The 24,555-nt window shown below is 36.1% G+C and overlaps 1 protein-coding gene across 1 annotated transcript; it reads left to right on the top strand.

Moving 5' to 3' along the window:
• The first annotated feature begins 6,271 nt into the window (after positions 1 to 6,271).
• prop1 (PROP paired-like homeobox 1) lies at positions 6,272 to 24,013 on the top strand. The gene is made up of 3 exons (XM_069936134.1): positions 6,272 to 6,377; positions 20,411 to 20,652; positions 23,466 to 24,013. The coding sequence occupies exons 1-3, from the start codon at positions 6,272 to 6,274 to the stop codon at positions 23,859 to 23,861; spliced, it is 744 nt and encodes a 247-aa protein (XP_069792235.1). The 3' UTR covers positions 23,862 to 24,013.
• Positions 24,014 to 24,555: the final 542 nt, after the last annotated feature.

The raw sequence follows: 24,555 nt of genomic DNA on the forward strand, positions 1-24,555 counted from the left end.
AAACTCCCCTAAACTACCTCCCTTAACATTGTATATATGGATTGAGCCCATGTCGCCCAATTACACCTAATTGACCTACAACCCCTGGTGCATTTTTGAAATTATTATCAGTAATTTAACTTACTAAATTATAATGCAAAAAAAAAACTGAGACTAATCCAAAACTGGGCTGACCAAGAGTTTGTTTGAAGGAAGAAGGGGAGCTGGAGAGACTTCATCAGCAGGAGGAGTTGTGAATTTGTGGAGTTTGTTGCCATATATGGTTGTGGAGGCTAAATCATTGGGTATATTTAAAGCAGAGTTCTTGATTAATAAGGACATCAAAGGTTATGGAGAGACGGCAGGATAATGGTTTCGAAAGGGAAATACATCAGGCATGATTTGAATGGCATTATGGAAAATGTGGACATGGATTTAGATTTGAACAATCCACATGAGGAGGGTGAAAATAGAGGAAATCATGCAAAGATGTAAGGGTTGAACATATTTTTGATGGTGTTAATGCTGATTTTTGAGAAGGAGGTTGATGGTGTTAAATTTTCAATTAGAAATGTAATCGAGCCTCTTTCCAAATTAAAACAAAATGTCTAATGGATAAGATATGTTTAAATTATTTTAAAGTACAAGCTGATTTAGGCAAGCAGATCCAAATACTCTGCTGTGACTGAGAAATAATTCATTATAGACTCCAAGGAAGATTATATACAAACACTTTGTTCCAGAAGATGAATGAACAACTAATGTTCACTGTGCCCTGCTGTTAGATTAATCTGAAGTAACATTGAAAGTTTAAATCCTCAGATTGGCACCTGATCACTGTCAATTTAAGATTAAGTGGCAAAATAACTTCCAGACTTTCTTTTGCATCAAAGCGGTTGAAATTGTATTATTGATTTTCCCATCAATTAAACTAGGCACAAGTGTCTATCTCATTTTTCACCAGTTATCTTGATTAGTATTGATTCATGTTCCCTGTGGGTGTTCCAATTGCAGTGGTACTTGTGTCAAATGCTGCCCAGGTCCAATATTTTTATTTATAGATTAAAGTAAAACATGCTTATAAACTTCATAAAATAATTTGTTCAAGCTACCACCCTTCATCTTCTGGAACAAAGTGTTGGTACATAATCTCCCTTGAAGCCTATAATGAATTATTTCTCAGTCACAGCAGAGTATTTGGATCTGCTTGCCTAAATCAGCTTGTACTTTAAAATAATTTAAACATATGTCATGGATGAACACATTGCCTATGAACAAGGCAGGAGTAGGTAATTTAGTCCTTCAAGCCTGTTCCACCATTCAATATAATATTCCCTTAATATAATTTTCCTGCTCTTTCCCTAACCCTTGCTGATAATTTTGGTGTCAAATCCAAACTCTATCAATAACTTCTCTTCCTAGTTCCATAAAGCTAATTCCAAAAACAAATCATAAACTTATAGCCTCCTTTTCTCTTTTATAGCTTTCTTCTGGTACCATCAGATGTGGATGGCTTGTATTTCAAGTTGGCCAATCTACAGTTCTACAACTTCATCATCTATTTTGATCCCTCCACTGACTCTGGCTTGTCATGCTGCCTTATCGGGCTTTACACATTCAACCTAAAGCTAAGCTTCCAACTTCACTTCCCCTCAATCGCAATGTGAACTTCCAGATCAGCATTATTACCAACCTTCATGTCTACCTCATCCAATAATGAATGAAGTGTTCATCCATGATGCCAACAGATGACTTAATCTCTTTCGATCTCCCAGCATCCAAGCTCCATGAAGTTCAGTTCATCCTGAACCTGTTTTGTTGGTATTCCATCTTGCATTTACCCCTTATCCAGATTCCCTGTCATTGCAATTCCACACCAGCTCCCTCCTTCCAAAGTTTCAAATTTAAAAAAAAATCATATTGAAGCATTCTATTAATTTCTTTGAGCACTGTTTGTATTGATGTAGTATCTTAGCACTATAGAGCATGGGTATCCAGGACCCATGCTGTGCAATGTGCTACTTAAATCACTTAGTCTTTTAACTTGTTATTAAGTACAAGCCATTTCTCTGATCAAGATTTTCAGCGCTCCTCCTTGTATCTCCTTTATCTTAGTATTTACTTTATTACATTCCCTGATAACTTTCAGTAGATTTTGTTACAAGAAAGATACTGCATAAATACAACAGATGCTAAAGAGAATCAATAGAATAACTGACATAGAGGTGTGAAAAGAAGCAACGAAAATTAAAAAAAATTAAAGATGAAAGAAACTTGAGTAGGAATGATAGGTGAGAGAATGAGGGGGTGAATGAAAGGTGAAGAAAAATTCCATGTTCATTTCTCTCTTCCTTTTTTTTTCTTCATGCACTTTAAATCCTGATTCAATTCTAACTTTACACTTTTCTGATGAAATGCTGTCAACCTGAATATTTTTAAAAAGCTGATGCAGGAACTCCACAGATCGAACATGATTAGTGGGAGAAAAATAATTGTTTCAAGTCAGACCCAAGATCAAGACATGTTAATTTTCTTTCTCCGTCTGCAGATACTGCCAGACCTGCTGAATATTTCCAGTACAGGGACACCTTGTATAACATGGTTAAAACATTCCAAAAAAAGTTCAGTGCTATGGAAAACTGCACTGTTCAAAGCATTATTACAATGTAATGCATCCATTAATTATTTTATTTTTTAACCTTGAACTTATGCAAATGAGCAAAAAATATTTAAAAGGGATATATAAAACTGAAAAAATGACAAAGATCTTTATTGGCAATAAGTGAACATTGTTTAATTAAAAAAATATTTGTCTAATGAAGCTTGAATTTCTTTAGTTATCTTTCTTCATCATGCGTATCTTTATAACATCAAATAGCATTTTGCAATTTTTGCTGAACTCTAATGCTTCCCTTGATGTCTGGTTCTTCATGCAAAAGGTAATTGCAAGCATCATTTATTTTTCCAATAATCATTGGTAATTCCTCTAAGGTGAATTATTTTGATGGCACTTCACTAACATCTTCATTATGCAGCTGATCTTCATTGTTGATCCATTTCAATGAGAGTTTCATCAGTACTCACAGATTCACCAGTAATTTGAACATTATGGAGCCCCATACATTTCTTGAAGTTATAAAACCAACCACGACTTGCTGTAAAAGTTTCCCTCTTCATTTCTGCTTTCTTCATTTTCTTTTAATGTCCAATTGCTTTCTCCTGACGTCATTTGACTTCATGGAATTCTTTTCTGGTTCCAATCCTCAAACTAGATCATTAAAAAACATTCCATATTTTCCAATGCAGAACTTCTATGTCTAACAATCATTTTAGTCATATAAGATGCAGTTGCTATTCCATGTTCTTTAATTTTATCTTTATTCTTGATTAGAGTTCAAACAGACGATTCATTCATGCTTTTGTCTCATGCTATTTTAGCAAATGATGCATTATCTTCACAAGGAATGAATGCAATCGAGTGGCGAACATTGTTGTTGACTCTTTAAATGATTACACCACTGTTGGTAATGAAATATTAATAAAATTTAACAATTTTTTTGTTATTACTATATTAAAATGATAAACAGCATTATATCAAAAACCGTGTTATACAAGGTATCCCTGTACTTTCTATTTTATTTTAGATAGCCAGTATCCTTTCAATATCTGTAGCATTTTTTTTTCCAGCTCTAGCCTTGATTTGGGAAGGAGAACAATAGGTGAGGTAAAAAGTATAGGATATAGATGAGACATGCTCAGAGACTGCTCATTTTTTCCACACACTGGTCATTATCTCATCTATAATAGACTCCAGGTGCTATAATATCAAGTAAGAAAATAGATATGAACCAAGTACATACTGTTGAAAAGATATCATTTTGTAAACTATACTTTTCTATCCCCAGGGATAAAAACTGACCTGAGTATTTCAATATTTTCTCTTTTTATGTCCCCACTCATAGTATTTGATGACAATATTATAGATTTCAAATAGTTTCCCTTGTTATAACTATAGTTGCATCATCACATTTTAACTTAAACCCTTTTTAACCCAATGAGATATAAAAATATATTGACTTTTTGTTGGAGCACATTTTACAATGCTAGAAATATTGGCTGCCCTCGATTCTGAAAAATAGAGTTGCATCAAATTTAATTTCAGGCCAAACAAATCAACAGTGTGTAGTGGCAGGCTAATTTGCCATGTAAATTACTCCAAATGTGTCATTAATTACATGTGTATGATTCTATGAAATCTGGTGAGAGTTAAGAGGAATATGGGAAGAATAAAATAATAGAGCTTGATGGTTCCTATGGACTCTGTGGCCAAATAGTCTTGTTTCCATTATCTGTGGCCATTTAGCAATGACGTTTGATTTACCAAAAGAGGGGTAAAATCTAGACAAATATACTGTGCTTTCTCACCATTAATGAAATCAAGGAAAGTTTATTTGAAGAGCATTATTACCATAATTAAAGAATTTTGCAACATTGATTTCTTGAAGAGCAAGGGGGTACCTGCAAAGTTGGATTTTCGGACACACTGATTGATCTTCAAACATTAATAACTTTTTCACTGCTGAATTGTCATTATTTTCTGTGTCATATTTGATGCTTCTTTTCCCACATTGTTCAAGCTCTTGTCTAACCATAAAGTTTTCAACAACTATAAAATTCTTTGGGACAATCAGACATCATGCATTGCCTTAGTGTGTTACAGAGTCACCATCTACTCCTGCCAACATTTCTATTACTGCATGTGTTTAAGGAAACACATGAAACAATGTTGGGCAAACCTTCCTAACAACCTAATCCAGACCAGGAACGAGGTGTAACTTGCCTTTCCTTTATATTTGGGAATTTGAATCTGCTTTCAAAATTATTTCCAAATTGTCAGCCTTCTCGTTCTACATGGATTATACAAGTTTTATCAATAATCAACGTAAGTTAAAGGGAGACGCTGATACTTCACTCTTTTAAGAACAGCATCTCGATTAAGTTTTTTTTGGTATCTCCAGCATCTTCGACGATCTGCCTGCAGGTGATTGTTGGATCTGACTACGTTAATTGCAAATTATCCAATCCCCGTCGACCTTTAACTTAATTTCAATCGATTTCCATGTAACGGTTTTTAAATGGTAATCTTCAGGTTCTCTATAAAAGCAATTAGTGCCATTTTTCCCCATTAATTGCTCTATAATTAAAGATCAAATGAGATTTCGCTCCTGTCGAACAGCAATCTAGAATTTCACTCAAGTCGTTAATTTTTAAAGCAAAGTTTATCTGTATTTTTCCATTCCAGTGTGTGTGTGTGTGTTTTTTTTACTGAGTAATTATGCTTTGATTGAAAGAGAAAATAACAACGTTAAGTCCCTAGCGAGGAATTTCTCTGCGAATTCTGAAGGTGACGAAGGCACAATGTTGCAAAATCTCTGTTCGGGTCCCTTGAAATTGTTCCTTTTTGAATGTTTCGGCAATACCTGTGTGGGTGGGTTAGGGTCACGGCCGTGTGGGACCCTTCCCGAATATAACTGTCCTCGTGGTATGAAAGAAATTGTCTCCTAATGTTCTTACAGAAAGAAATTCCATTGATATAGTGCATTGCTCAGTAATATTTTCTCGCCAGTGCTGGGCCACTTCATGGAACCTTCCAACTCGTACGTCTTTTGGATGCTTCTTCGTGAAAAGAACAGGAGAAAATGACCTGTTTGGTTACAACTTCGGGGCTTTTTGTTCTCGTAATCATAGTGGAAGTTTTAAAAGAAAGACTTTAAGGGAAATTGGTGAAGCGAACTCCAATCTTGCCCAGTTGTACACTTTGTCCTTGAGGAAACTCCTCCGCCTTTTGTTTTATTTTGTAGGGGCCGTCGGGCAGAAGGATGTCATCTGGGTTCTTTGAGCCGAATTAGCTGCTCACAAAAAGGATGCTTAGTTGAGAGATCAGGGCTGTCCACCAGAGTTCTGACATTCAGCCACCCACAGCGGGTCCCGGCGACTTTCCTCGCCACCCAGTTCACTTCAGCGCTCTTTAATTATTTGAGTGGAGACACAGGCCCTTCAATCATGTCGCGGCGTGTCTGTATTGACAGAGGTCACCCTATTCATTGTTGTGTCGAGCCCCCTTGCAGGAGTTCTTTTTCGTTGCCTTGGCCGTCGATTGGTTGTTTCGGACCCAGTGGAGCCCTGATGATGTCATGGTGCCACCAGGTAAACTTGTCAAACGGAGGAGCATTTCCTCGCAGTTGGAAGCCCAAGAGTTGACAACATCTCCTCGCTCCCCCATAACATGAAAATGGCCGAAGAAGTGCAGTCAGTCAGCGGTCGGGGAGGGAAAAGGAAAGGTGATGAATTCCAACTCCTTTATCCGGATCACATCAGTACGGTCAATGCAACTGCAGGTGAGTCACCGCTGGAAATTAGCTCCGTCCCTGTTTTCCAACACGCGTAGAATAATGTACCCTCGGATCTATAATGTAGACTCGGGTCTATAATGTATAGAATAATGTAGACTCGGGTCTATAATGTATAGAATAATGTAGACTCGGGTCTATAATGTATAGAATAATGTAGACTCGGGTCTATAATGTATAGAATAATGTACCCTCGGATCTATAATGTATAGAATAATGTAGACTCGGGTCTATAATGTATAGAATAATGTAGACTCGGGTCTATAATGTATAGAATAATGTAGACTCGGGTCTATAATGTATAGAATAATGTAGACTCGCGTCTATAATATATAGAATAATGTAGACTCGGGTCTATAATGTATAGAATAGTGTAGACTCGGGTCTATAATGTATAGAATAGTGTAGACTCGGGCCTATAATGTATAGAATAATGTAGACTCGGATCTATAATGTAGACTCTAATCTATAATGTATCGAATAATGTAGACTCGGGCCTATAATGTATAGAATAATATAGACTCGGGTCTATAATATATAGAATAATGTAGACTCGGATCTATAATGTAGACTCTGATCTATAATGTATCGAATAATGTAGACTCGGGTCTATAATGTATAGAATAATGTAATCTCTGTAATGCCTTAATTTTTACACAACCAACTGATGATATCGCTTTCGATGTTTCACTTGCAACACATAAAACATGGACCATGACCTCCACTTTGTAAAATCTATTGTATGATGAAATAATTCGGTCGCCAGGCCGATCAATTAAACAGGAGAAAAATACGAAGACTATGAAAACACATGCTCAATATTGTTCCTCCCTGATCGCAATGTATCCGTTTATTGTTTATAGCCCTACCAATAAAAAAAACTAAAACGGAACTTTAAATTATAAGCGATTCATTAATTTTTTTGTGTTTAACGAAGTAAAATGATATTTAATTTTGTCAAATGTAACACCCGAAAGTGATGAGGTTCTCCGAATTTCGGATGAAGGGGCAAGTTGGGGTTTCTGCAGCTTCCAAGACCCTGCGCCCCCTCACAATGAAACTTCCCTCACGGGGCGCATCAAGTTCGCCTCCTGCACAGGGCAGTCCATTAGATATCTTGTAAGTGGTACAAAATGATCTTGTAAATGAGATGACAATCGTCATTATCTGACTGAGAACTGCCCAATTTATAGCATCGCAGCTATTGCGCGCAGCAGCGTAGTTTTATTTGTTGAGACTAAGAAATGTTTTAGTAGCAGATTTTCAAGAAAAGAGTGGTGTATTGCTGACATTTGGAGCACTCATTTACGTCTGGTACCCCCTCACCACCCAGGCCGTGTCCTCTGCTCACTGCAACCATCGGGAAGGAAGTACAGGAGCTTGAAGACTAACACCCCGCAGTACAAAAACTGCTTCTTCCCCTCTGCCATCAGATTTCTGAATGGACAATGTACCACAGGAGACTACCTCCGGTTTTTTTTTCTCTTCCTTTGCACTATTTAATTTATTTTTTTTAAATTATATACCTGTAGTGTATTTACGGAAATGCAATTTAAAAGATTTTTGCACCTGTAATACACAATAATGCCGCAAAACAACGAATTTCGTGACACGTGTTAATAACAATAAATTCCGATTCTTTTGAATCTGGTTCCATTTTCACGACGAGTCGGAAAAAGTAGTTAGGATCGTTAGATAACTTATCCAAAAATCCATTCCCTCTACGGTCAAACTTAACCATCTTTCGTGCAATAACTTCAATGAACGAATATTAACGGGAAATATTTGGAAATCCAAGGCAGAAATGAGCTCAGGACTATAAGCCAATTCAATAATTTTTTAAAAGTTTTTAAGGTGTAGATTGTTGGTTATAACTTTTATCAGTATTCAAGATATTCAATGTTTATTTTTACAAAACTACACTCAATTTGCAAATAATAAAACTGATATTTCGGGGTGAAACATGAAAATCTGCTGACCTGTAATTCTAGTTTTTTTTAAAAAAAGAACAGAAATGCTGGAGGAGCTCAGCAGGTCTTGCACCGGCTATATGAGGTAAAGATGTACTGTACTACTGATGCTACTTTAAAATAGCATGAACATATTCCGTTTGAAGTGAAGTGATATGGCAACAGACTAGACGCCTAATGTGGAATTAACAATTGATCATTTTATATGTTTTATCCCAGATTAAATATTTCAAAATAACAAATTCCATTGTTTCCTCCTTTCAATATCAAAATTTTTAACTGTAGATAACTACAGAAACCTTCTCCTGCCCAGAAGGACTAAAATGTGGAGCCATTGGTTTTTACTTGGCTGTCATCTGAATTGCAGTGGATCAAAGTGGTCTGTCTCGACTTTGTATTTTCTATTAGTGGTTTGCGCAACGGCTTCACAGTGCCAGTGATCTGGACCGGACCGGGGTTCGAATCCTGTGCTTGTCAGTAAGGAGTTTGTCCGTTCTCTCCGTGTCTGCATGGGTTTTCTCTGGGGGCTCCGGTTTCCTCCCACATTCAAAATGTACCGGCTATGTAGATTAATGGGGTGTACATTGGGCAGCGTGGACTCATGGGCTGAAATGGCATGTTGTGTATGTATGTCTATTTTTTTTTAATAATAATTTTGTTCACGACTAAAAAGTCCACACAAGTTTTAGGGAAAGACCCCAATTAAATATTTTTAGCATTCATCTCGTCAAATCATAATTATTGTCTGCAAAATTCTTGTCTGGTAGTAGAATTAAGTCTACATCAAAATGATTTGAATTCGTAACTCTCTAAAATATAAAGGGTGCAAGTGTATCTTAAAGTAAGATATCTCAGATTTTTAAAAGAATAAATGTGGATGTAACCTGATTCCATTCAGGGGTGAAACCTCATGTTTCTTCATTTAAGAAGAAACTTGATTGGTGTGGCCTTTCATTTGGTATTTTATTTTAGTTGTCTAATTTTTAAACATTAATAATATGGATGTAATGTTACATTTTGTATCACTTGTGTTTTCTGATTCAAGAGTAGAATGCAGGGATTACATTATGGACTGAATTCAGAACAAGTGCCTTCCTTGTATGTAAATAATCTGGAATTGGATATAAGAATGGACTACCACCAGATACCTTACCCACTGCCCTATGTTCTCTGCCAATGAGAAAGAGATGTGACACAATGTAAATAGTAAATAGGATAGCAGAAGATTTTACAAATATATTGACTGATGATATGGGCAGTCATTTGGATAGATCGAATTTAATGCAGCAAAGTTTGAAATGATGCACTATGGAAGAAGTACATTGAGAGATGGAATGGACCACAATTCTGAAGGCATCTTCATTCTTCCATGTCTAGCAACTACTTTCCTCCACATAGCACTTTCTACTGCATCCTTTCATCTTTCTTTAGGACCTAAACAGTCCTTCCAAGTGAAACAACAATTCACTTGCACTTCTTTCAATTTTATGTTTTGCATGTGGCTCTTGTGAATTAGTTTCCAATATATGGGTGGTGGGGGGGGGGGGGCAACAAGTTCAGATTACTGATTGTTGCTGAACACCTCCATTTAGACTGCATTTGTGATAGGATGTGTCTACTCACCTGTCGTACAATTATAGGATTGAACAGCACATGTCTAAACTGAACTTTTTGCCCTTCTATGCATTTTCGCATATTAGGTTCATATACTTCCATACTTTGCCTATTCAAGGAGTGAAACAAAGTCTGCAGACATTGTGATTATAGTAAAAATGCAGAGATGCTGGAGGAACTCAGCCAGTTATATCCAATTAACACTTTTTGTCTGTTGCTCCCCATTCATTTCACCCCCCCCCCCCCCACCCCCAGCCTTTAACATAGACCTTGAAGACTCAGGCCCAAAATGTTGGTAAAACATCTTTACCTATGGATGCTATGAGACCAGCTGAGTTCCTTCAGCATCTGTGGTTTTGTCCATTCAGGTACCTTTTTAAATGTTTCTTAAAAATTCTGTTTGTATTGGCATCAGGTTCTGGATGTCAACCACTGTCTCTGTGAAAATAAAGCTTTTCCATCAATTCTTCTTTAAAAATTCCTCCCTCTCACTTTTAATATATGCCTTCATGCTTTTGATGTCCCTCTTGTGGGCAAAAAAAAAAGATCAAGCCTACCTATGCTCCTAATAATTTTATATTCTTCTATCAGGTCAATTTCCTTCACTCCAATGAAAACATACCTAGACTGTCAATCTCTCCCCATAACCGTTGTTTTTCTTTAAATAGTTTTTAAAAATTAATGACTGGTTCTAATGGAGCAAATAGCATTCTTAGGTGAGTCAGTTGCCAAGGGTCATAGAGTTAGAAATATTAGCAAGAGAAAGTCTATTCAGAGGGTTATTATCATCTAGAATATATTTTCTGACAGGATGGTGCAATTAGTTTGCACACAAATTTATGAAAGGGGTTTAGATATATAGTTGAACTGAACAGTATTATGAGGAATCTTAATTATATCGCTCTTTTAAAGTGCTTGTGCAAGTATGAACAGCCTGTCATTTCCTCCAAAGTTCTACGACTATGATTTCTCTATATTTTGTTTAAAGAATGTTAAACAGCTGGTATTTTTTTTTCTATAGGTGGCATATTGTTTGAACATCTTCCCACTTCTGTTATTCAACTAAGCAAAGGAATATAGTACCAAGTACTACTAGGTTTTGCACTACATTAAGGATGGGATCATAACACTTAATAATATCCTGGTTAGAAAAATATAGCCAAGCATTCATCTCGGATTTTGATACATATTGCTATCGAAAGGTCTTGACAGTTAAAAAATCCACAAAAAATAAATGTGGTCTTTCTCATGGACAGAAGATCATACGACTGGATTGATACATTTTTATGATGAGCTGTGCTGTTCAACATATGGTAATTTCCAATAGGTTATTTAGTAAAATCTCCAACCTACATTTATCATTGTCTATATAGCATAGAAATGTGCTCTTCAGCCCCCTGCATCTAGACCAACCATCAGGACCTTCGATACAAATCTGACTTTCCTGCATTAATTGTATATCCCTCATTTACATACCTGTCAAGATGCCTTTTTAATGTTGTTACTGATCCTGCCTCCGCCAGCTCCTCTGGTAGCTCATTCCACATATCAACTACACTAAGTGAAAGATTTACCCCTCGGTTCTCTTTTAAACCTCCTCTCTCTCACCTAATCTTCCAAAACCTCATCCATTGGCTTTCTTGCCTCTCTCAGTCATTGTGAAGAACTTGTTCTCACAATTTTGCCAAGTAGATTTCTTGATTTTTAAATCAGGATAGAGGAAGTGATCAATAATACATTTCTAAATTATGGTGTGACTGGGTATGGAATTTGTATATAGTAAATTTCCTTTTGGCTCAGAATAGTTTAGTCATCAATCACTAGTATTGAGTTGATCCATAACATTTATCGGTCAGCAAATGAACATCCCATTGCTCAGAGGCAACTGGGTCCTTCTTTACACAGTAGTTAAATAATAATCTCTGGCTGCAGTGCGTAAACTCCACACAATCTACTGCAATTACTGCCAAAGCTACTCGGGCCTCTTAAATCTACTATTGAAAAGGATAACAACTCCCATGGAGGGTAATGGGCTACAGGTTTACCTCAAAGTTACACCCCACCCTAACTTGGAATTATATTACAACTCTTTGATCATTTCTGGGTTCAAGTCCAGGAATCTCTTGTCTAACTGTGGAAGTCCATTCATCAGAAGGAGTGCAGTATTTCAATAAGATCATTATCTTCTCAAGGGAATTTAGGAATTAGAAATAATAGTGTCCTTCCATGAGAAGTCTTCATCCCATAGATAGACAGACAAATGGGTGGACAAAAAGAAATAACTCATGGGCAGTAAAGACAGACATAAAACATGTTGACTGTAACTGGAAACCACCAGAATCATCGTACAAGATCTGAAATCAATAACGCTCCATTCTTGCATATATTTTAGTATTTCTTCTCAGAAGAGAAACTGGTAACAGTGAACTCAAATCAACCTTTTTTATTGAAGACCTTCATTCAGTTGTTCAAAGACAAGAGGTAGAGGATGCAGAAAAAAAAGCCTCTGTACAGGTGAGGCTGCACCAGACTCTTCTGTACAGGTCTCGTTTCCTTACTTAAGAAAAATATACTGCCTTTGGAGGTGCTTCAGAGAGGATTCACCAGGTTGATTCTGGAGCTGAGGGGTTTAGCCTATGAGGAAAGAATGAGTTGCCTGGAAAGTGAGAAGGAGCAGTCCTCCTTAACAATAATAGAAATTCAGAAGAGTGAGAGGGGATATTGTAGAAGTATACAATTATGAAAGGATTGATTAGATGGAGGCAGGAAAGTTGTTTGCACTGGCAGGTGAGACTACAATTAGGGGACATAACCCTAGTTTAAGGGAGTAAATTAGGACAGAAATGGGGATGAACTGCTTTTCCTAGAATGAAATTTGCTGCCCAAGAAAGCATTAAATATATTGAAGATGTAGGCAGATTATTGTAAAGCAGAGAATTGAGGCTTCTGGGAAATAAGCAGGTAGGTGGAGTTGAGGCACGGACAGATCAGCCATGATCTATTGAATGGTGGAGCAGACTTGATGGGTGAGATGGCCAACTCCTGCTCCTATTTCTTATAAATTTGTAGAATCAATTATCAGGAACTAATCATGAATCCCATAGCTCAGTCATCGGATCTTTTACATACCAACCCAACATCAACTTGAATTCAGCCATGTTACCCACCACAGCCACTAGTTATTAGGTTCAACGTGCACATTACTCTTCAGTATAAAGTACTTTCTCCTCTTCTGAACTTCTCCAAAAGTAGAATCAACCTCTTTTACCCCTCTTTATCCATTCAAGTTTCAAGGTCTCACAGTCTTTGCTTCCAAAAAGCTCCAGTCAGTTTAGTCTTTACTGATGGTTATACTTTCCTGTGGTATTATCCTGATAAATTTGATTTCATCTCCTCAGTTGTAAGTTCATTTTGTCAACCTGGACCTATGAGTATTGTTCTCACTGATCCACAAACAACTTTATATGCATTTAACTTCACTTCTTTTACATTCTACTTAAAACAAAATGCAGCAGTTTTTGAAAGTTTACCTAATGTGCATTATTATTTTTTTGTGATTTATGTATTTTTTGTTTTCTTATTCACTTTCTGAAAATTTGCTTCATCTATCAAATACGCCTTATCCCTCTTGCATACCTCCAGCATTTCTTCATTCCTCTCAGCTGCCCAGTTTTATCCCAAACCCATCCCCATCCTTGAATCTTCTTGCCAAAGAACAGATTTTTGCTATACTTTGCCATAGCTAAGCATATTATTGAGGCTAGGGTACCTCTTTGTTATCTTCAGTTGCTCTGCAGCCTTTGACATAATTTTCCATAGCATATTCTGACTTAAAATTACCTTTTTTTTTTAAAGTATTCCTGAGCTCAACATTCATTTATTTTTGATTGTGGTTTTTTGCAGTCCTTTGGTACCTTTCTTTGTTTGAAATTTATCTAAATCCAATCTCTGTTTTAAATGTATCAGCGCCACACTTCTCATACCAACACAATTATATCATAAACTGGTTACAGTTACCCATTTGCAGGAAAATTGCAATGAGTAAATTGTGCCTCTTTAGCTGTTAAATTATAACCATATATCTACAACCATTGTGGGTTTGGTGCTGATCAATCTAAGGCTAAATTCGTTCTTTAGCTTCAATTCGATTTGTAGCCATAAGGATGAAGAACAAACTCTACAGCTGGTAAGTGAAAATTAAATAGTTTATTTGGAGTACGGTTAGAAGAAATGTTCCATGGTATTATCAAATTTCTGAGTCAGTCGTATATCTACTAAGGACATGTAATACTGCAAAACAAAGTTTTCATTACACATGTGAACATTTTATCTGTGATCTTTAGATCACAAATACCTAAGACTGTTTGACACAGTCTATGTTGACCAGTATGCATAAAGTTAGAAGGTTCACTAATGAGTTTGCACAAAGCTTGAAGTACAGTATTACATTCTAATTCTAAAGCCAGTTACTTAGGCAATCTCTTGACTTCCTTGCTAATCAGTAGTGCTGGTAAGCACATAGTCCTTTTCAGACAAATTAGTTTCTTTGTTGGTTTTGTTCTTTCTATCTGAACAGCCTAGCTGTGGGTCTTGTTTGCTTTCTCACGATATTAAATTATATGAAGTAAAACCAAGTGATTATCAGATTCCACTTTCCCTGTTGGGTTGGTGTAATGGCTATGGTGAAGTCTAATCCCTGGATCCAGAGACTGAATGAATGTTTCCACTGCCAGCATAATGTTGGGTTGAGCAATCAGAACCTGGCCAGCTCTGTTCTGCTTCCTGAATCTAGGGCTTGATCTATTGTCAAATACAAAGCTTATGCCTCTTTATGCTCATGTTTTTTCCACTTACAAAGAAAAACAAAAATCAAGCTCATTCCATGGTTTTTCTTTACAATCATAAAATGTATAACATTGCTAAATCTTCAGTTCAAGATGGAAATGGAAGACAAGTTTGCAAATGTCCTTAATTGTTGTTCCAGCCTGCATTCAGATGTATGTTTAAATAACAACATTAGAAAATTAATAATGTTGAATATTTGATCATTGTAGCTAAAGGGATGAGAATGGTTTTCTACCAGCTGGAGAGGTATTATCTCAAATGACATCAGCATTTGTAATCTACCAAGGTAAGTGTGGCTATGTTAAAGGATGCTGCAGCTGACTCGATGACAGAAATCCTTAATTTACTGCGCAACTTTTGTGGAAACTCCAGTACGTCAAACTTGTGTACAAATTTGTGAATTAGATTTGGCAAGTTTTTTTTAAAAATTTATTTAAGATTTTATAACATGAATAAAATAGAAAGTTACAGTAAAAAGATTAAATGTAAGATAATAAAAATTACAATACTACATCGGCAGACTAAATAAACTAAACCCCCCTACCAATAATTACTACACAACATTAATGACCTAGCTTAAAGTTAGTCTAACCACCCCCAAATAAAGAGTGAAAGAGTGAAGAGTTAATAAAATGAACAATATTATATAAAAAAGCCCACTTATAACAAATAAAGATACTAACAACAAAAAAAATTATCAATACTAAAATATCAAACTTAAAAACATATTTAAATCAAACTTAAATGCATATATTTAGCAAACGGAGTCCACTTCAACCTATAAAAAGACATCTTATCCTGAATTGAAAAAGATATCCTTTCCATAATCAAACAGAACTTCATCTCCAAATACCACCTATCTAAAGTTAATATATTTCTATCTTTCCAAGTAAGAGCTATACATTTCTTGGCCACAGCTAAAGCTAAATAAATAAAAGAAATCTGATAATCTTGTAGGCCTAAATCAATTAATGATTGCATATTCCCTAATAAAAATATACCAGGATCTAATACAAGACAAATATTATATAAACTATTAAATATAGATTGAATACCCTTCCAAAACTGTTGCAATCGATCACAAAGCCAGACAGTATGCAAAAAAGTATTAGCCGTCTGGTCACAACGGAAACAGCAATCCGACTTACTAAGATCAAACTTTTTTAGTTTCTCCGGTGTTAAATATAACTGATGTATAAAATTATAATTAATCATCGCTAATCTAGCATTAACCAATTTCCTAATACTATTCTGACAAATTTCCATCCAGGCTTCTTCAGCTATTATAAAACCTAAATCTTTTTCCCATTTCAACTTATCTTTTTCCCAATCTTTTTTACTATCAATTTCTTGTAAAATACAATACAAATCAGATATATAATACACAAATACAGAGTTTCCACTAATACCGAATTTCCTTTGTAATTCATCAAAAGAATAAAAACATCCCTCAGAAAAACAATCGGATAAATTTTTTATTCCCTTCCTTTCCCACTGTTTCACAGTGATATCGGAGACTGTAAAAGGAACAAGTTGATTGTTATATAATGGCAATCGTCCAGACCATTTATTTTTGAGCCCCAATTTATTAAGTTTACTTGTCCATAAATTTAATAAATGCTTCAATATTGGGACATCATAAGTTCGTAATAAATTTTTATTCCATCGAAACAAAAAGATGAGAAAATTTTTCTGAAATAACTGCCATTTCTATCTTTTCCCAACTGGGTGGATCATCCATATTCATTAATGCACTAAGAAATTTAAATTGAGCTGCTTCATAATAATGTTGAAAATTCAGTAATCTTAAACCTCCAAATTGAAAATCCCACATCAGCTTTCTCATCGCTACCCTCGGAAATTTTCCCTTCCATAAAAAGTCTCTAATTTCTTTATATAGATCCTTAAAAAAACTTTTATTTAAAAATAAGGAATTGATTGAAACAAATATTGTATTCAAGGAAAAATATTCATTTTTATAGTATTAATCCTCCCTAATAGACCCAAAGGCAAATCCTTGAACCTACTCAAATCTAATTTAATCCTTTTTATTAAAGGAAGATAATTAATTGAATATAAATCTTGAAATTCCGTATTAACATTAATTCCTAAATATTTAATTTGTGTGGTCCACTTCAAATTTGTAATACTTTTATACATTGAATAATCATTTTTACAAATTGATAAAATTTCACTTTTGGTCCAATTTACTTTATATCCAGATAATTGACCATAAATTTCTAAACATTCTGGAATTGCTGGTAAAGAAATGCCCGGATCCACCAAATATAATAAAACATCATCAGCAAATAGATTAATCTTATATTCCTCATTCAAAACTCTCATATCTTTAACATTTTCATTTTGACGTATTAATTGTGCCAAAGGCTCAATGACTATAGCAAATAAAGCAGGTGACAATGGGCATCCTTGTCTAGTAGACCTTGTTAAATTAAAAGATTCTGAGATCTGCCCATTGACAGCAATTCTGGCCTTCGGACTATTATATAAAGCCTTTATCAATCCAATAAATGAAGAACCAAAACAAAATTTCTCAAGTACTTTAAACAAAAACTTCCATTCCACTCTATCAAAAGCCTTTTCTGCATCCAGCAAAACCACTATTGGATAATTCATCTGAGATTTAGATTTATTTATCAACGTTATTAAAAGCAAAATATTATCTGATGCATATCTATATGTTATAAATCCCGTTTGATCACTATGTATTATTTTAGGCAAGTATTGAGCTAATCGATTAGCCATAGCCTTTGCTACAATTTTATAATCTACATTTAACAGTGATATTGGTCTATAAGAAGAAACCTGTAAAGGATCTTTACCTTTTTTTGGTATAACTGTAATTATTGCACTGGAACAAGACTCGGGTAATCGAAAAGTGTCATAAATTTGTTGTAAAACATCCTTATAAATAGGAAATATATCAGCATAAAAAGTTTTGTAAAACTCTATAGAAAACCCATCCTCACCAGGTGCCTTTCCATTTGGCATATCTCTTATCGCCGTTTCTATTTCATTTTCTGTAAAGGGTTTATCTAACTCCTGTCTATCTTCTTGATTCAATTGTGGCAATTTAATATTTTTCAAAAAAGAATCTATAGCATCTTCAGTTACATCTTTACACTCCGAAGTATATAATTTTTTATAAAAATTACAAAATTCCTCATTAATTTCCTTTTGACTAAAAGTAATACCTGATTTCTTTCTAATTACTGGTATAATTCTAGATAATTGTTCCTTTTTTAACTGCCATGACAGAACTTTATGAGCTTTCTCACCCCATTCATAAAATGTATGTTTAGCTCAGTTCATTAAACATTCAAACCGATAAGTTTGTAATTCATTATATTTAAATTTTAAATTAGTTAACTGATTCTTTTGCGTTTCAGTAGCATTTTTTTGAAATTCTTTTTCAGTAAGTTATCTTTTTCTCTAAATCTTCAATCTCTTTAATTCTCTTTCTTTACTTTAGAAGCATAACTAATAATTTGACCTCGTAAAAAAGCGTTCATTGCATCCCCATAAAACAAAATGACTAGAAACAGAATTACTATTATTACTAATAAAAACCTCAATTTGTTGTTTTAAATAACTAATAAATTCCGGTTTTTGCAGTAACATAGTGTTGAGATATGGCAAGTTTGATGTTTCAATATTACAGAATAAAGGTGATGGGGGTGGGGGGGGGGTTACTATTATTGTTAAGGAGGACTGATCCTTGTCACTTTACAGAAAGGCAGACAAGGTTAAAAAAAATGAAATATCAACTTCTCCTTGACCTTCTCTAGCTAACAGACATTATAAGAACTAAAGGACATCATGGTGTCCATCCTTCTCCTACTCCAATTTCCTCCATAACCAAATATATTTTTTATGCCTTATCATAATCCACTCCAATTACTGGCTCAATATAGTCCACAAACGTCATTAATCTGATTGAATGGAGCATATTTCAGTGCACTAGGATGTCAATAGAATGCTCCATATTGCGTATGATAGTCCCATGGTAATATTGCACCTGACCTATTCAGATAGAGTGGGGTTCTAGTTGACTGTCAACCATCAAATGTGGAGTGGTCATGTTATATCTTAACAATCATGGAGGAGTGGGAAAAGTACTGAGATGTATGAGTGATTTAGGTTGAGAGCACTGAATGCAGCACAAACTAACATGGTCCTTTTGCATTTTCACAATAATGTGATTATGTCTATCTTTGGAGGAAAACAATTTGCTGCAGATAAAATGGAATCTACAATCAGCTGAAAATATTTACGCAAGGTGAGTAATGTAAACAATTTTTTAAAAATCTCCCCATTCTCATATATGTCTCTGTGTGGTAATCAAAATAGAACATAAAATTCCTTTAATCTGAACTTGGAGGTACATACCCATTAAATTGCTTTATTCAACGTGTCAGTCAATAACAAAATAATCAATATAGAGCCTTAACTGAAACATTGACTACCCATAGATGTTGCTTGACCTGCTGAGTTCCTCCAATAATTCTTTGTTTGCAAACAATCACAGTGATTTGGCTCATGGATGAAACTTCAAAACCAGTATGTCCAGGTAGTAATTGGGTCACAAAGCAACCCTGATTTAACTTCCATTGTTTTCCACCAAGTTCTGTAAAATTCATGTTTGGAACTGAACTCCAAGTGGATTTCCACAAATATAGCCAATCCCCTCCCTCCTCCATTTTAATCAGCAGAATACAATTTGGGGCTGAACATTTTTAATAGAGAAAAGACACATTAGCAACAGAAAAATATGATGGATCTGTGAGCTCTGTCAGGAATTTCTACTGCAAAATTACACAAATATGTCTCCCATTAGGAAAAAGAAAATCCCAGTAATAATTATTCTATTGTAGAATACTGTAGTTGAATGACTTATCAGCTCGGTTCTTGACCCTTAACTGCACAATCCACAGTGCAGGATATTGGTACAACAAAATATTTACCGTGGTTGTGAAATTTGCATGATAATGTAACGGAATCATTGTACTATTCCATTTGGTTGGATTCACCTAAGTTCTGCTCACATTAATGCTCAAACCTTGAAACCCTCTTGCCCGTGTCTCTGGAATAACTTTATCGCTCAAACAATAAATACCAATGGCACTGAGCATAAACAACTTGAAATAAATAGTTTTAATCAATGGTTTTTATCAGCAGTTGAAAATGCTGTACAATGCTGGAAAGTACACAAACCAATTGTAATGTTTTAATTAGGATTTAGTTACTTTTGAAAGACGGCATTCTTTTTCTCAATTATACATTTTCAACATTCTCACCTGATTGTATTTAAAGACGAATTATCATCAGGAAGTCTTTATAGGTTTGCATTATTAGAACATCCATTTGCACTATGTTCTTGTGTTTTCATACACAATAGGTATCCATTGCTTTGTAGGTCATTTACCTTTTTAAAAAACGTTCATTTTTTTCTACAGTGCAGCACATTGGAAGATTATCAACTTGAAACATCATGTTTCTCTCTTCACAGATGTTACCTGGCCCTTGAATATTTCCATCTTTTGTTTTCATTTCAATTTTTTTAAATTTCAGTTAACGGTCGAGTTTATAAGAAATTCCCTGAGAGTTCAAACTTGAGTAGCAGTACCTGCCTGTCAGGCAATTTGAATGGACAGGCCAACTATCCAACCCCTGCACGCAGACGTCATCGGACCACCTTCAATCAGCAGCAACTGGAACATCTGGAGGCTACTTTCAGTAAAAACCATTACCCAGACATCTACTGTAGGGAGGAGTTGGCAAAGATCACAAAACTGAATGAGGCACGCATACAGGTCAGAGACTAAGTGCATTCATTACATTTTTAATTTCTAAGATCAAAGCTAGTTAGTTAAAAAAAATGATAAAATGTGTATCTAAATTGCCTATTAAGTAGATATTTTTATATTTGTATTCACATTTTCTGGTTAATGGTAACAGAAAATATTGTAAAGTTGCTTTCCATTTCATTAACTGTTTTGATGCATTACATACTGTACCTTAATTCTACCCTTTTAACTTTTTAAAATCTTTAAATATTGGAATAAACAAAATATTTTTGCAAATATTTGATCACACGCAGTAGGAAGCCATACGAATCCCACGAACCACTGATTGGGATCAGTGTTGAAAATTTGTGAAAAGACCTGCTCAAGCAAGTCTTGGATGTATTCAACAAAGCAATATGAAAATCTTGCCATGATAATATAAAGGATGGCTATGAAACCTTGGCGCTTAAGCAGCATGAAATAAATGTGATATTTTGCAAATTTCTACTTTAATGGAATTTGTATGGCCGTTGACTGATTCCTTGGATTATGCGACATCTGGACTATTTAGCAGATCAGATGGGACTCTGCAAATGCAATTTTAAACTTCCATTTTCTAAACCTATACGTATTTTTTTTAAGGCAATAGAAGTGCAACTAACATAATTTCCTCATATTTTACATAAATCATCATCTAATAAACCTGGTCAGAAGAACTAATTTGCATGAATAAATATTAGCACACTTGAGTTTCCAAACCAAACTCCTAAATAAATAAACAGATTATTTGCTTAGCATGACACAGAAAGCAAAGTAATCCCGTCAATCCCATTCTCCCTCTCATTATTTCCCTGGATTCATCCGATTTATTCTCTTTTATATGCACAACAACCCCCTTTGGTTCTTGTACCATCTGCTAATTTATCACCAAGTAAGTGGTTGCAATCTGAAACAGACTGGCACTCTGAATCAACCAGAGTGGAAGTAGGTACAATATTTAAAGTGTAGTGGATGAAATCTTAAAACACCAAAGGCATGGAAGGCTATGCACTAAGTGCTGGTAAATCTCTTCTTTGGCTTGGCTTCGCGGACGAAGATTTATGGAGGGGGTAAATGTCCACGTCAGCTGCAGGCTCGTTTGTGGCTGACAAGTCCGATGCGGGACAGGCAGACACGGTTGCAGCGGAAAATTGGTTGGTTGGGGTTGGGTGTTGGGTTTTTCCTCCTTTTGTCAGTGAGGTGGGCTCTGCGGTCTTCTTCAAAGGAGGTTGCTGCCCGCCGAACTGTGAGGCGCCAAGATGCACGGTTTGAGGCGAGATCAGCCCACTGGCGGTGGTCAATGGGGCAGGCACCAAGAGATTTCTTTAGGCAGTCCTTGTACCTCTTCTTTGGTGCACCTCTGACATGATGGCCAGTGGAGAGCTCGCCATATAACACGATCTTGGGAAGGCGATGGTCCTCCATTCTGGAGACGTGACCTACCCAGCGCAGTTGGATCTTCAGCAGCGTGGATTCGATGCTGTCGGCCTCTGCCATCTCGAGTACTTCGATGTTAGGGATGAAGTCGCTCCAATAAATGTTGAGGATGGAGCGGAGACAACGCTGGTGGAAGCGTTCTAGGAGGCATAGGTGATGCCGGTAGAGGACCCATGATTCGGATCCGAACAGGAGTGTGGGTATGACAATGGCTCTGTATACTCTTATCTTTGTGAGGTTTTTCATTTGGTTGTTTTTCCAGACTCTTTTATGTAGTCTTCCAAAGATGCTATTTGCCTTGGCGAGTCTGTTGTCTATCTCGTTGTCGATCCCTTGCATCTGATGAAATGGTGCAGCCGAGATAGGTAAACTGGTTAACCGTTTTGAGTTTTGTGTGCCCGATGGAGATGTGGGGGGGCTGGTAGTCATGGTGGGGAGCTGGCTGATGGAGGACCTCCCCATCAGCCAGCTGGTAAATAGGATTAGAGTAAATGGGTACTTGAAGTTCAGCAAGGGCTTGTTTCAAAGGTGCATGATTTTCTGACTCTTTCAAAACTGGGGGATAACGAACCTACCAGCACATCTTTGTGATGTTGAGGAAAACTGCGTAATTGGAAAAAAAACTTCACCAGAGAGCACCATTTTGTATAATTACTTATATCAAATATATAGCTAGTAGGATATCTAATCCATGAAGAAACCCAGTGGTGTAAATGAGTTTCCAAACTAAGATCCTAAGGGATATGGGTGTCACTGACAAAGACAGGAATGTATTGGACTTGTGTAATACTTTGAGTACATGGATCCACGAGTTTGATCAGGCAACACAGAAAAAACATACCGGTAATACGACTTGGAGCTTTTTGCTGATGGTGGTACCCTTGTAGTTAGCAGTCAAAGTCATAGATTTGGTATGCACTGTTCAGGAAGCAGCCTTTGTAAATTGCGCTGCATCTTGTCGGTGGCACATGGAGCAAAACCAGCAAAGGAAGATGAATGGGTTTTGATCTGCCAAACATTGGCTATTTTTCTGCTACTGAATCTGCTCAACAGATATTTTTTGTTCCAGATTCCAGCAGCTGCAGTCTCTTGTAGGCCTCAGGGCATTTTGAAGTTTGTACATCAAGGGATACTGCACATTTGCTCTCTGCACTCCTGCACACTAAATCCTGAACAGTTGGCACAGGTTAACAAGTGCCACAGCTTAACTGTTCCCAAGAATTTTGCTGAATCTCTGAAAAAGTTTCTGCTGTTGGTCTTTGCCTTTAATTTATTTGGGTCTTGGAAAATTAATGTGGTTGCAAATGTAAACATGGTGTCACTCAACTGTATGATTCTTGCTGAATAAATTCCTGTTCTTTCAGGTGTGGTTTCAAAACAGACGTGCAAAGCATCGTAAGCAAGAACGTGCCATTCAAAAATCCATTCCTCCAAACGTTATTTCAGCCTGTGGTGGCCTAATTCCTGCTGTTTGTTCCATATCTGCTTCAGCCAGGCCGTACCAGTATCCACACACTATCAATCACATGTCACGCTTCTCTTCGATGGCGACAAGCGCCTATGGTTCTCCTCCAGCTGTCGGCCAATTTACCTACACCAGCACGCGTGCGCACTTAGCTTCTGGACCTCCTGCACCACGGCAGCATGAAGATTGGTACAGTCCCATGTGCTCCATGAGCTCACCCACAACTGGCTTACCCTCATCCATGCTTTCTTTGGGACCTATGCCAGGTCTGGATCCCCAAACACACTGGAACTAATTACTAAATGCAAATTATTGTCTTGCTTTCCAAGTAAACTAAGAATGGATTATGTGACAGCATCTCCCGATCAATTACTAGCCAGGCTCTAATTTAGAAAACAGTATTTAAGCAAACGTGCGCAACTTGGTTTTGCTAATTAGTGGTGAATATTATGCATGATATTTCTAGCCAAAAGGTTGGGAATAGATTATAAAAATAAATCATTTATTAAAAGGTTTGGTTTTTGTGCGTTAGAAAGTAGAGTTTTCTACTTTGATCAATGCTAATAAGAAACTTAAAAGTCATAAGCTAGTAATGCTAATAATAAAAGGTAATAATAAAGTTTATCACACTTTCACTGAATTTATGATTATAATGTTTTTTTATATATGGAATCTTTTATGGTTAAGATCCTTCCATCCATTTGTCCTTATCCCCAAAAGTCAAGAGGATAACAAAGCAAGATTTTATAATACTTGATACATTTAAAGAGAATGCTTTTCCACCATCCTCATTCAAGCAAGATTGGTCCTCCATCTTAATAACAGTACAGTAAAAGTACAAGCCAAGAAGTTACAAATTGTATTGGATTAGAATGAGAACTCAGATCTCCTGAATTTATCCGTTTTAGAACACTGGCAGAGCCATAACATGCAAGGACTGGGCACTGGTTACTCCTAACAATTTTCATATCAATGGAGAAGAACAGAAA

The sequence above is a fragment of the Narcine bancroftii genome, chromosome 4 (assembly GCF_036971445.1).
Source record: "Narcine bancroftii isolate sNarBan1 chromosome 4, sNarBan1.hap1, whole genome shotgun sequence".
NCBI lineage: Eukaryota > Metazoa > Chordata > Chondrichthyes > Torpediniformes > Narcinidae > Narcine > Narcine bancroftii.